Source organism: Petaurus breviceps, unplaced genomic scaffold (assembly GCF_028583685.1).
Source record: "Petaurus breviceps papuanus isolate PSGF00001 unplaced genomic scaffold, PetGlider_PUasm1.0 174, whole genome shotgun sequence".
NCBI classification, from domain to species: Eukaryota; Metazoa; Chordata; class Mammalia; order Diprotodontia; family Petauridae; genus Petaurus; species Petaurus breviceps.
Genome location: NW_027185761.1, coordinates 33,735,087 through 33,747,387, shown reverse-complemented (window position 1 = coordinate 33,747,387; position 12,301 = coordinate 33,735,087). Strand labels below are relative to the sequence as shown.

General features: G+C 38.7%; 1 protein-coding gene across 3 annotated transcripts in view; it reads left to right on the top strand.

Annotated features, from left to right (window-relative positions):
• The window catches only part of CNTN4 (contactin 4), a 598,977-nt gene that overhangs the window by 61,037 nt on the left and 525,639 nt on the right, over window positions 1-12,301 (top strand). For all 3 annotated transcript variants that reach the window (XM_069084072.1, XM_069084073.1, XM_069084070.1), the window contains exon 2: window positions 8,114-8,255. In XM_069084072.1, the coding sequence (XP_068940173.1) occupies window positions 8,201-8,255 (55 nt within the window). In that variant the 5' untranslated portion in view covers window positions 8,114-8,200. The remainder of the gene's footprint in view (window positions 1-8,113; window positions 8,256-12,301) is intronic.

Genomic DNA, 12,301 nt, shown 5'->3' with positions numbered 1-12,301 from the left:
AGTTGATCTAGCTCACCAAGGAATCAAGATGGAGAAAAGAAGAGAATGTGGCTGGTGCAAGGGAGATGACCTGGGAAAAGTGTCAAGGAACTGGAAATCATGGTTATGTAAGGTTGTGTAAAGAACGTCAGCCAGAAAGGGGAAAAGCCAATCAATTATGATCAGATAAAGGGAATTCTGAATTCTTGAACATGGAGGAGCGACATTTTTTGGCTGATGACAAGATCAAGGGTATGACCATCTTTGTGTGTGACTGAGGTGGGGTGTGGGTATAACTCATGGGAGAATAGGTTGAGGAATTCCGTAGTTAGGATTATGAATGTTGAAGTCTCCAGTATGAGGACGGCAAATGGGGAAGAGAGAAAAATTGTGGCCCAAGTATGGAACTAATTAAGGAAGCAAGGATAGTGACCTGGGGCTCTCTAGACAATGTTACCAGGAGTTTAAGTTGGTGAAAAAGATAAATAGTGTGAATATTAAAGGAAAAGAGGTTACCGAGCAAATGAGGAAGGAGGGGAACCTGAAAGTGTCAAAGAGAATTCCAATTCCCACAGCTCAACCTGTGAACTGAGGAAAATAATGAAAGTCCAGCCAGTACTGGAAAGGAAGCCATGCCATCAGAAGAAGGCCAGGTTTTAGTGAGAATTAATAGATGGGTAGAGTGGGAGAGGATTTAAGATGAAGGGAAATTTGTTACCTATGGAACACACATTCCAAAAGGATCAGTAGGGAATTTGGATGCAGTGTGGAGATGAGGAGGATGGGAATAAGGTTTTGGGTGGTAGAGGGTGTTGAGTGGGGTTTGGATCCAAATCTACAGGAGTGTAGGGTCACTGGAATGTGAAGGTTACAAGTATGTTAATCATTAAGTAAAGGGTACAACTTCTCTACCCTCAAAGGTCAGGTGCAGCAGGAGACAGGAGGCTTGAAGGAAAAGGGAGGGTTGTTTTTCTTTGCATCAGAGGTTCTCCATATCCCTGTTGGGATGGGATTGGGCTGGCAGCAGGAGGTGGATGATACCTTATGCTGATACAGATGGAAGTGATTGCTTTGGAATAAATGGAAAACTTTCAACCTGACCCCTAACAGCCTTTCCTCAGGGGCCATGCACAGTGCGTGCATAATCTGAGAGGTCTTCTACATTCCATTCACTATTCAATCTCAATGAAGTAAATAATCCATTCACTGATACAGATCACAATCCAGCCATGTCTTCTTACCCTATGCAATTGGTATTCATCTCAGTATTACATGCATTAGATGTGGTGGCTGACATTTTACCTCCACCAGTCTTATTCAGGTGTTAGTTTAAGTTTTCTATCTACATCACTCACTTGGCACTTATGTTGCCTCTACTCCCCTGTACTCTACCCATTTAGTCAATCATCCTAGTGACACTGTAATCTTCTAGGGGCCAGGGGTCATTTTTTTCTGCTTTGTTGCGCCTTCCACAATGTGGTGTTCTCTTTACCCCTTAATTATGGTAACTGCTTTGTATCAGTTAAGCATTTGCAGGAAATGGGGATAAGCAATATTATATTTCTTTTTGCTTTTTCTCCATTTCCCTCTTTTTTGCATCAATAATTCATTTGAATAAATTCAATTAAAGCTTTTATAATTACAATATCTCCTTTTCATCTTCAGTCTTTCTTGTAATTTGGCATTCACTTTGACCCTTCCTCTAAGCACTGACATATGATTTTAATAGTGATTTTTGCTCTGTTAAAGTAGATAAATGCTTATAATCTTGTTATATATTTATATTTATATATGTAAGTATCTTTTTGAAGTCACTTAGCATCAAGGTAAATGTTGACTTCATTTGGAGGACCACGACCAGTTCTTACTATATCCTTCCTCTCCCTCATTATCTTCTATGGCAGATGGTGGAACATAAGCATCAATTATTTTGTGATGGTCATAGTAAGTGCTTAATAAATGCTTGTTAAGTGACTGTGTTTATCACAGACACTTCAGGATGATGCAACAAAGTATTCTATGAAATGATGCTTCATTTCCCTTGAGTGCATGATGAAATCATTTCTGCCAAATCTTTTGTCTACCTCTCCAAGGACACATTATTGACCAAATCACCTTTCCATTTAACTGCAATTTCCCTTTGCATTTTGGTTTCATTTATTGTGCAAATTGCAATATTAACATGTTTTGGTGTCCAATAATTTGTCATTGGACAAGGATTTCACAATTTAGGCTTCCTCCAGTTAAGTAAATGTTTTTTGATCTCCTAAAAATATCTTAACATGTTTGCCTTTTTTCTTAACATTACCCTCCATGAAGATAGTGGAAGTAGAAGGGGCTGCAATAAGATTTATGCACCATTTAAAATTTCTATATGTTTCATGAGTTGCCATGGCTAAAGAAAGCATCCCCTAGTAAACAACTTATGAGACAAGAATTCTGCGTTTAGCTTTATTAGGCCACAGATAGCATATTCAGTCTGTTGCTAGGATAGTAGCTAAAGCATTTCCAACATGTTGAACTTATTTCAGTAAAAATTAAAATACTCTTTGGATTTCACTGTGGTCTCCCTTCAGCAAGTCAGCTTTTTTCCAGAAAAGGAGCAGGGTGGAAAATGTGGTGGAGCTACAGAGCGGGGTAAAAAACAACAAAATGATTGGGCATGGTCCTTGCCCCCTACTCAATGTGTTTCCAGGAAACTTTTCTTAAAATGAATCTCCATACATTGAGATCCTGACTTTTAGAACTCTTTTTTAACCAATAGAACTTTTTAAATAATTGGCCAGAGGCATCAAGAAGTTAATTGTCTAGATATTTTTTTTCAAGAATCAAATGAACTGAACTAATTAATAAGACATGAAGTGACAAATCATGAAAAGCACTGCTTGCAACCTGGGGCCCATGTAGTGAGATTGTCTCAGATTGGTAGGGGAAATTGAGCTATTGGGGAAGAAGAAGAAAAACACTACAGAAATATACATAGTATGTCTCCTGATTTTGTCTTAGGTTTTAACTAGTGTCTTAAACATGGTTTTGCATCTCTGAGCTGTTGGGGACACTAGGACTGTTCAGTTTAATGGGATAAACTCAGTTCTCTCTTTACCACTGAAGATACAGCGACAGAGTCCTATGTCAGTTCTTTGCCCCATTCCTAAAATGTATGGATTTAATTTGAAGGCAAGGTTGCTGTGTGTCAAACATAGCAGAACCATTCATAGTAAAACAAAATCTTAAAGGTGGTATCTGGTCTTTTAAGGTCTGCTTTCTGAGTTTATGATGAAAATTACAATAGTTTTTGGTAGAGTGAATGAATGAAAAAAGAAATTGACTAATTATTAGTGAAAAATAGGGACTTTGTTGCTTTTTTGGAGGGCAATTGGGGTTAAGTGATTTAGCCAAAGTCACCTGGCTAGTATTTGTGTTAAGTGTCTGAAGCCGAATTTGAACTCAGGTCCTCTGACTGAGGACTGGTGCTCTATTCACTGCACCACCTAGCTACCTGACTTTGTTGCTTTTGTATACTAAGTCCTTAGCATCTGGTTCATATTAATCACTTAATAAATTTGTATTGATTGACTGACAGACATATTAAGAACTTAAATATTTATCAACATAGAGGCAGCTAGGCTGCACAGTGGGTAGAACACTGGGCTTGGAGCTGGAATACCTCAATTCAAAGCCAGGCTCAGGTACTTGCCAGCTGAGTAATGTTGGGCAAGTCAATTAACTTGTGACTGCTTTGGATTCCTCAACTGTAAGCTGGGGATAATATTACCTTCCTTTCAGGGTTTTTATGAGGATGAAATGAGTTCATATTTGTAAAGCATCTGGCATTTAGTTGTCACTTAATAATGTTTGCTTCCTTCCTCCCCTACCCCCCCCCCCCCTCCCCTCCCCTTCCCTTCCCTCCCCTTCCTTTCCCTTCCCTTCCCTTCCATGTTAAGGCCTAAAGAAACAAATATAAAAACAAGACAGTCTCTGGCCTAAGGGAGAAGATATATAGGAACACATAGGGTAATAGATTTTAGTTGAGAAGGGTCCATAGAGGTCATCTAGTCTGTCCCCTTCATTTACAGGTAAGGAAACTGAGACCAAAGAGGTTAAGTACTTGACTTGCCCCAGGGTGCAGAGGTAGTGAGTGAAAGAAGCTGGTTTTTAGCCCTGGTGCTCAGACTACAAAGCCAGTGAGGGCCTAATGGCCAATGAAGCATAGAAAGGACCTGGGAATTATGGCCCTGCCACTGGTACCTGTCTGCAACAAACTGAATCTTGCCATGAACTGGTTTCTCCTTTAAATAGAAGTATTGGACAAGATGACCTTTAAGGTCCCTTTCAGCTCTGAATCTGTGTAATCTATGACTGTGTGCCCTATACCTGAGTGCAGTGTGAGCACTTGGAATGTTTAGAAGCTTTTAGTTTGCATGTTGTCTACACAAAGGAAAGATAAACAATCGCCAGTCACCCCATTACTTCTAAGACGTCAGTGTGAACTCTGTCTAACTGAATATAAATAAAAACTCACACTGGGTTCTCTGGTCTCAGCTTCCTTATACAACTTATGGATGGCTGTTAATAGAAGAGAAACCATAAACAGCGTTCTGCCATCTGTTAGGTCTTTATCATGTAAGTGGATACATTTTAATTGTTGCAAGAGATTGCTTAACATTATAGATCAATCACCAGGGTTTGTGATGACATTTCTCATGTAAAATTAATTATTAATACGTTATTTGCTTAATACATTACTAGTTTTCATTGATCAGCACTTCCTGTTTGTTTAAAATTGTCCTAATCACCAGGCATGTTAGAAGACTATCTGAAATCATCCTATTAAGATACATTCTTTCTCCCTCCTTCACCTTGAACGGCCTCTCCAACAGAACCAAAATTAAGGATTCTTTCTTTCCTCACTGAATACTAAGGCTGGCTTTATCGAAATGGGACAATTTAAGTGCCTAAAAAGGAAGAAAAGGATGAGGCTGCCTCAGTTTCTATTACCAATACAACTTAGCTTGTAAATGGCCTCTCAGTGTCTTTTGTTTTTACTGCTAAAATTACTAAATTAGCCTGCCTTCTCCTGCCAACCATTTTAATCTGGCCTAAATTCCTGGAAGTCATTTCCTTAGGCATAGTGTTTTGGAAGTGAGTGGCAGTGTATTGCCAGAGCTTATAAATATTGGAGATTGCAATAACACTTTCTGACTGAGGACATTTGTTATCTATATGACCTTGGATTAGTCACTTAACTCTGTCCTCAGTTTCCTCAATGGAAAAAAGAGGAGCTTGGTCTATATCAGAGGTTCTTAATATTTTTTTATGTGGTATAGATTCCTTTGGTGGTCTGGTGAAACCTATGGTTACTTTCCCAGAACAATGTTTATAAATGTGTAAAAGAAAATGCATGTGATTATGATTAAGAAAAATTATATTGAAATACAGATATCATTTTTTAAAGTTCATAGACACCTTGGTCTATATGACCTATGAAGTCCCTCCAAGCTCAAGATTAGATGATTCCATGAATTATTTTATGGTTCTTTAGAATTTTCATAATGATTTAAGAAACTTAATCAACAAGAAAGCATTTAATATACATTGTATCCATTTAGTTTCCTGAAACAGCCCTTCTTTCTCCATTTGACAAATCAATCAAAGAGAACGTATTACACTCTGTGACAGACACTATCCTTGGTGCTGGGGAAAGAAAGGCAACACACACACACACACACACACACACACATATACAATGTCCCTACACTCACAGTGCTTGCATGCTAATAGCAGACATATGAAGGCATAGAAAGGTTTTGACTTAACCTTGGAACAATTGCCAGTTGGGCTGAGACAGCTAAGTGGTAATTCGCAAGACCCTTTTCACATTCTCCACTCTGAGGAGGCAGGGTGCAGTGAATAAAGACATTCTGGTACTAACAATAACAATAATAGTGAGCATTTCTGTGGAACCTCCAATAGGCCAGGCATCATGCTTTCAAATATACTTTTTCTCCTCCCAACAAACCTACAAGATAGGTGTTGCTATTATTATTCCCATTTTATATTTGAGGAAACTGAGGCTGAGATTATCTGCTAGAGATAGATGGACTCAATTCACAGGTGTTCATAAAATGTGGATTTGAATTCTTAGTCTTCTATTTCCTACCAGCATGGCTTTGGCCAAATCACTTCACCTCCCTGTGACTCAGTTTCCTTATCTGTAAAAATAAAAATGTCGTACTAGGTGACCTCTGAGATCCCTTCTAGTCAGAGATGTGCTAATAAATGTTTACAAAGTGACTTTCAAAAACATTTATCAATGACACACTTTTAAATTTAACTCACATTGTTCACATTTTCTCCAGCATTTACTTAACTTTAGATAATCAACAAAACAAGAAATACAGCCTTGTTTTTGTAGCATTCATCATTTTCTAAAGTGTAAATGCCCACACTAAAAATTTAACAATGGGCTCTCATTAACCAATGGAAGCAGGATCCGGAATCTCACTGCCCAGCTCTTCATCTATAATCCTAAGGTAGATATCTATGAGACCCAGCCCATACTGTGCTTCATTAACTGCCACAAGAGGAAGCTTTTAATGACTCTCAGGGCTCTGGCAAGTTCCTCCTTTCACTGGAGAGCATCTTTGTTCCAGAGCTTACTTTAAAAGGAAGAGGGCAGCTCACTATCCTACTGCCAACCTTTGCTCTGATTCATCACCTTAATCAGCTCAGGCCATTCTCCAGGGCTGTTGCATCCACAGGACAGATCCCCACTAGGTACGCCAAGCACACCTCCTACTGCTTTTCATCTTCTCTTCAGTAATGATTCCTAGCCCATGTTGAAGGACTGGGGAAGGGAAATGATGCGGGGTGGGGGTGAGGGGGGAAAAGGTGCATTTGTAGGCTTGACCATAATTCATTTTCAGTGCCTGCCTCAATTTTGTACATGGGTGCCTGGCATACACTTCTATATACCTTTCAACAATATAAAACACGTCTGGGAGGAGGATTGCATGAGGAATTGAACTATGATTTCATTGCTGCGAGGAATGCTTGTAAGGAAACTCCCTCCATCCATGCAGATTAGAAATTACTTTGAAATTTGTCATCTTCAAGAGCTACCTAGGACACTGAGAAGTTAGTAATGCGAGCAAAGGACACATCGTCAGTATGTGTCAATGGCAGATTTCAAACCCAAATCTTCCTGATGGCAAGCCCCTATTCAGGAGGCTGCAGGGCCTTCTTGGGTTATTCTTCCTCATTGGCATTCCTTTTAGGGGGAAAGGAGGAGGTAAATAAATAATTTCAATAAATATAGGGACTCCCTTTCCACCAAGGTGGGTGATTTTATTGTATTTTTTTTTAATTTTGCTTCTTTGGAGGGCAATTGGGGTTCAGTGACTTGCCCAAGGTCACACAGCTATTTTTTGTGTGTGTGTTAAGTGTCTGAGACCAGATTTAAACTAGGGTCCTCCTGACTCCAGGGCCAGTACTCTATTCACTGCGCCACCTAGCCACCCTAATTTTATGGTATTTCTGATACCAATTTCTTGATACTTGAAAGGTCTGAAAGAGCTAATCGATTTGTCTATCTTCCATTTGGATGATGCTTTAACCAATGAAGAAGTACCCACTGATCAGTACCCACTGCTCCATACTGGTTTGTCTCCCCTAACGCAGTGAGTTTGGATTAGAAGACTTGACATGAAGTCCTGCCTCTGATGCCCATCATTTAGTTAATTTTCTTGGGCCTCAGTTTCCTCATCTATAAAATGTGGGAGAAGAACCAGATAGTCTCTGACATCCTTTTCATCTCTAAATCTTTATTATTATGACCTTAGAGAGACTGAGATCTCAAGATTGAGATTTTTAAAAGACCAAATTGTTTCATATCCATAGTTTTTAACCTGTTTGACTTTTCCTTCCATGAAAAACACATGTATTGTATGTGTATAGATAGATATATACACCTGTGTACGTGTACATGCACATAAAACATGTATATGTATGTTTGCATGTATGTATATTGCATCAGGTGTGGATTTCATTTAGGTTCCAGGGATAGATTGAATTGCTCAGAAGACAAGGCATAATAATCCTATGTTTCATTATAATGTCTCTTTCTTTCCCACAGATTAAAGGTTGTATAAAACTTAAAAGAAGCAGCCATTCTAGTCACTAGTTATTGGACTCGAGCCTCCTTTGACCTCGGAAACTGAAGATGAGGTTGCTATGGGAACTCCTGGTGCTGCAATCATTCATGTTGTGCCTTGCAGGTAAAATGTCATTTTAAAACTTTTTGATTTAAAAATACCCCAGTCTCTCACACTAATTCAAAAGTGGGTCTTCACATTCAATGCCACTGATAAGATCCTGAGTACATGTCACTGTGATGAGCTTTAGCTAGCACTGTTGAATACACACTCACACTCACCAAATTGATAGTCTTTTCTGTGGCTCTTTTCCTATTTTATGCCAAAAGCAAAATGTTGTGTTTTCACTCATCTATCCTTACCCATTTAGAGTTGTTTTAAGCTATCTTAAAAGATTATTTTTGTTCATGTTCATGCTCAATTTCACACAGATATTGGGCAATAATAGAGAAAATCTGGTGGGTAGAATAGCCATTCTGGATATCAGTAGATAGAAGACTATCCAGGAATTATTTCCACTCTGTTTTTAGTTATTTCATTGATACAACTATTTTCTCTAGTTTTTTTAATATTTGGTGAGTTTCTCTGGTTACCTTTGTCAATGGATAACTTTCTTGTTGACTTTTGATTCTGGTCTTTAGTTCCATAAGAGCTGGACAGAAAGAAGAACTCATGATTACAGCCTAGATTCTTATTAGATAGATGATAGATAGATGGATGGACAGACAGACAGATAGATAGATACATAGATACGTAGATCTATAGATAGATAGATCTATATAGATATAATTTCCCTTCTTAAAATTTTAAAATTCTTAGTTCCCTTCTTGGTTAATTAAGGTACAATTTTCTACTGTGAAGCATGTCCTAATCCCAGGGTTTCTGTGTTCTTAGTACTCTCAAATTCACTTGTATTAAAATAGCTGTTAAATTGTTACCTCTTTGTTACCCTTATGTTACCCTTACCTCTTTGCTTCATTCTTTTTTCTTCTTATTCAGAAAGTCTAATTCAGGATTTTATGCATGGTAGATATTTAATAAATGTTTGATTTGAAAAGAGTTTTATTGAGCATCCAAGTGATAGCTTCATTATTTGGATATACTACTATTCCAGCCAGTACATAAAATAGGAAAAGTACACAAAAATATCCCAGAGCCAAATATGAAGATTACTTTAGAATGCCTCTTGTCATTTCGTATGCACAGAGCATACTATATATATTCAGGGCCCTGTGCTCATTGCTGGGTATTCAAATAAGAAAAAAACAGAAAGTATTTGCCTTCATGGAACTTACAATCTAATGGGCGGAAGCAAAATGCACAAAAGGAAGCTAAAAGGGGAGTGGATCACCAGAAGGAATGATAATGAAGCTTTTGAAAAGAGATTTTTGCTCTGACATAGATTTAGAAGGAGAGACAAAAGCAACTGAGGGTTCTAATGAGGTGTGAATACCAAAGCTAAGGCAATTTTCATGGGGATATTTCCTGGGGATGAGCTTTTCTTCGGGAGAAGGGAGGGGGTTGGATGATGATGATGATGATGATGATGATGATGATGATGATATTGATGATATTGAACCTGGAACCAACCAAGCAGAGGACGTGGTAGCAAGTGAAACTATTTTGAGATGATTGGTGAGGGATAACTTGGTCAGACCTATGATTTCCTACATCGCAGGAGTTTCCTAAGAGAAACCTCCATCTTCTAATGTAGGTTTTACCCTTTATAATCTTTAAGAGTTGCCTGGGACCCTGAAAACTGTAGTGAAATCACCACCAACAGGTTGTCTGGAAAGACATAAGACTGAAATACCCTATAGTTCCATTCACCTTCCTCTGACTTCCCAAACCAAAGCCTTCTTCCTATATTTGTTGTTTGCTATTTTAGACTAAGATCTTAAGGGAGGGGGTGGTTTTGTTTTTGCATTGCTGTCCCCATTGTCTCCATAGGTCTCAGACTGTGCTTGGTGCATAGCAAGCACCCAATTAACTTGGGGGGAGGGTGTTGTTTTTTATTCACTAGAAGCCTAATTAGCTTTTTCACACTTTCAATATATATCAAAAGCGGGACTTGAATCCAGTTTGTCCTGTTCCCCATAAGGCCAAACTTATTTTCATTACCATGAATAAATGACATTTGTCAGGGACAGACTATATACCATAAATGAACAAGTTCATGCTAAATTTGTAAATTCACTTTCCAAACCTGGGCTGGTAGGCTATTTGGTGGAGTAGGAAATAGAGCGCTGGGCTTGGAATCAGGAAGTCCTGAGTCTCAACCCCTTCTCAGATATTTACTAGTTGTGTGGACAAGACACTTCAAAGTTTCCTCCTTTGTAAAATGGGGATAATAATTCACTTAAACACGTTGCTATGAGAATCAGATGAGATAACATTTCCAAACTACTTTGTAAATTTTAATCAAACGTCCTCATTAATCATCTCAGGCTGTGTAGTCCCAGGGTAGAATGCTGGATTTGGAGGGACAGGAATTGAAGGTAGAATCCCAACTTAGCCACCAATATACCTTGGGTACATCTTGAGGCTTCACTTTCCTCACCTATAAAATAAAAGGATCTAAATAACCTCTAATATCCTTTCCAGCTCTGAATCTTTAGATTACTCAGATACGCTGATCTAAGCCAATTCATACTTCCATTACAACATACCCGTAACTCATCATGTTTCATTATAAAGACCAATGGTGTGGCAGAACCTCTCTTACCTTCTTAGTATCCGATGAAATGTTCTGAATCTAGTTGCTATGTGTAAGAGCTACATCTGGAAAGGGGATTTCCATTGAGTATTCACATTACCAATGAAATCAATGGTCAGGAATTGTTGAGGATGCTTTGTTGATTCTCTTTGTGAGCCTCCATTGTGAATTTTCTGCTTTGTATCATGTTAATATTCCTTTTACATATGCCTTCTTTAGAGTAGGCAAAGTCAAGCTTCAATTAATGGTTTTGGTTTTCTTGTGATTTGTCTTGATTTTACTAATTTACCTACTGTTTGGTCCTCTGAATTCTGAACAGTTATTTTTCAGCTGCTCATTTGATTTCATTCCTGCATTTGAACTTCCCTTGAATGTTTTGTTTTTAGTGTAGTATGGGTTTGGTACCTGGTTATTTAAGAAAAAGAAATACAGTTTTACAGTTTGTTGTGGTGTCCTTATCAAATCATTCTGGGGATCAGTACATGACATTTCTTCTACCACCTCTCTGTCTTTGCAAACACTGTCCCCCACCCTTGAATGAACTCCCTTCTCTATTCTCAGAATCTTTAACTTCCATCAGTAATCAGTTCAAACTTCACCTCCAGCAAGAGGCCTTTCCTATGTAACCAAGGTCTGGTGCATGAACAGAGTACACCGCTGTCTTCACTGCACCTCCATTCAGCTAATTCCCCCAGTCATTATTGCTCCCCATCAATCAGTTCTTTGTATTATGAGGTGGATCATTGGATAGAGTGCTGGACCTAGAGTCAAGAAGCCCCGAGTTCAAATTCTGCATCAGACACTTGCTAGCTGTGTGACGCCGGACAAGTCACATAATTTCTGTTTGCCTTAATCCACTGGAGAAGGAAATGGCAAGGTACTCCAATATCTTTGCCAAGAAAACACCACTATTTTTTTTCTTTACAATTCACCCCTCCCATGTATATTTCTTAAGGGCAAAGACCATTCCTTTTCTGTGTATCCCCAATGCCCAGGACGACACTAGTCACAGCACAGGCACCTATTAAATACGAATTAAATTGGTTTTTCCAGTTTAAGATAGCACTTCAGAAGTATAAAAGCAACACCACCAACTCCAAAGGATTAGAAACTTTGTATGATATGTTAGCCCCTTGATGCCATCAAGATCATTCATCTTCTTGTGTATTGTGTAAGAGAGAGTAGAGAAAAGGGAAAAGTAGGGGAAGGAGGGGAAGAAAGAGGAAAAAAGAGGGAAGGGGAGGAGAAAGGAAGAAAAGACAGGAGAGAGTTTTTAGTCCTCTCTCAGTACCGAGGTGAGTCACAACTAGGCTTTTGCTACCTGGAGTCTAAGGAAAGGCTGGTTTAGAAATCTTTTTTTTTCTTAGTGGGTTCTACAATTCTCCAGCTTCCTCAATTTAAATGGTAGAGTAATTGCCCTCAGGGAATTCATCCTCTAAGAGGCTGATGAAAC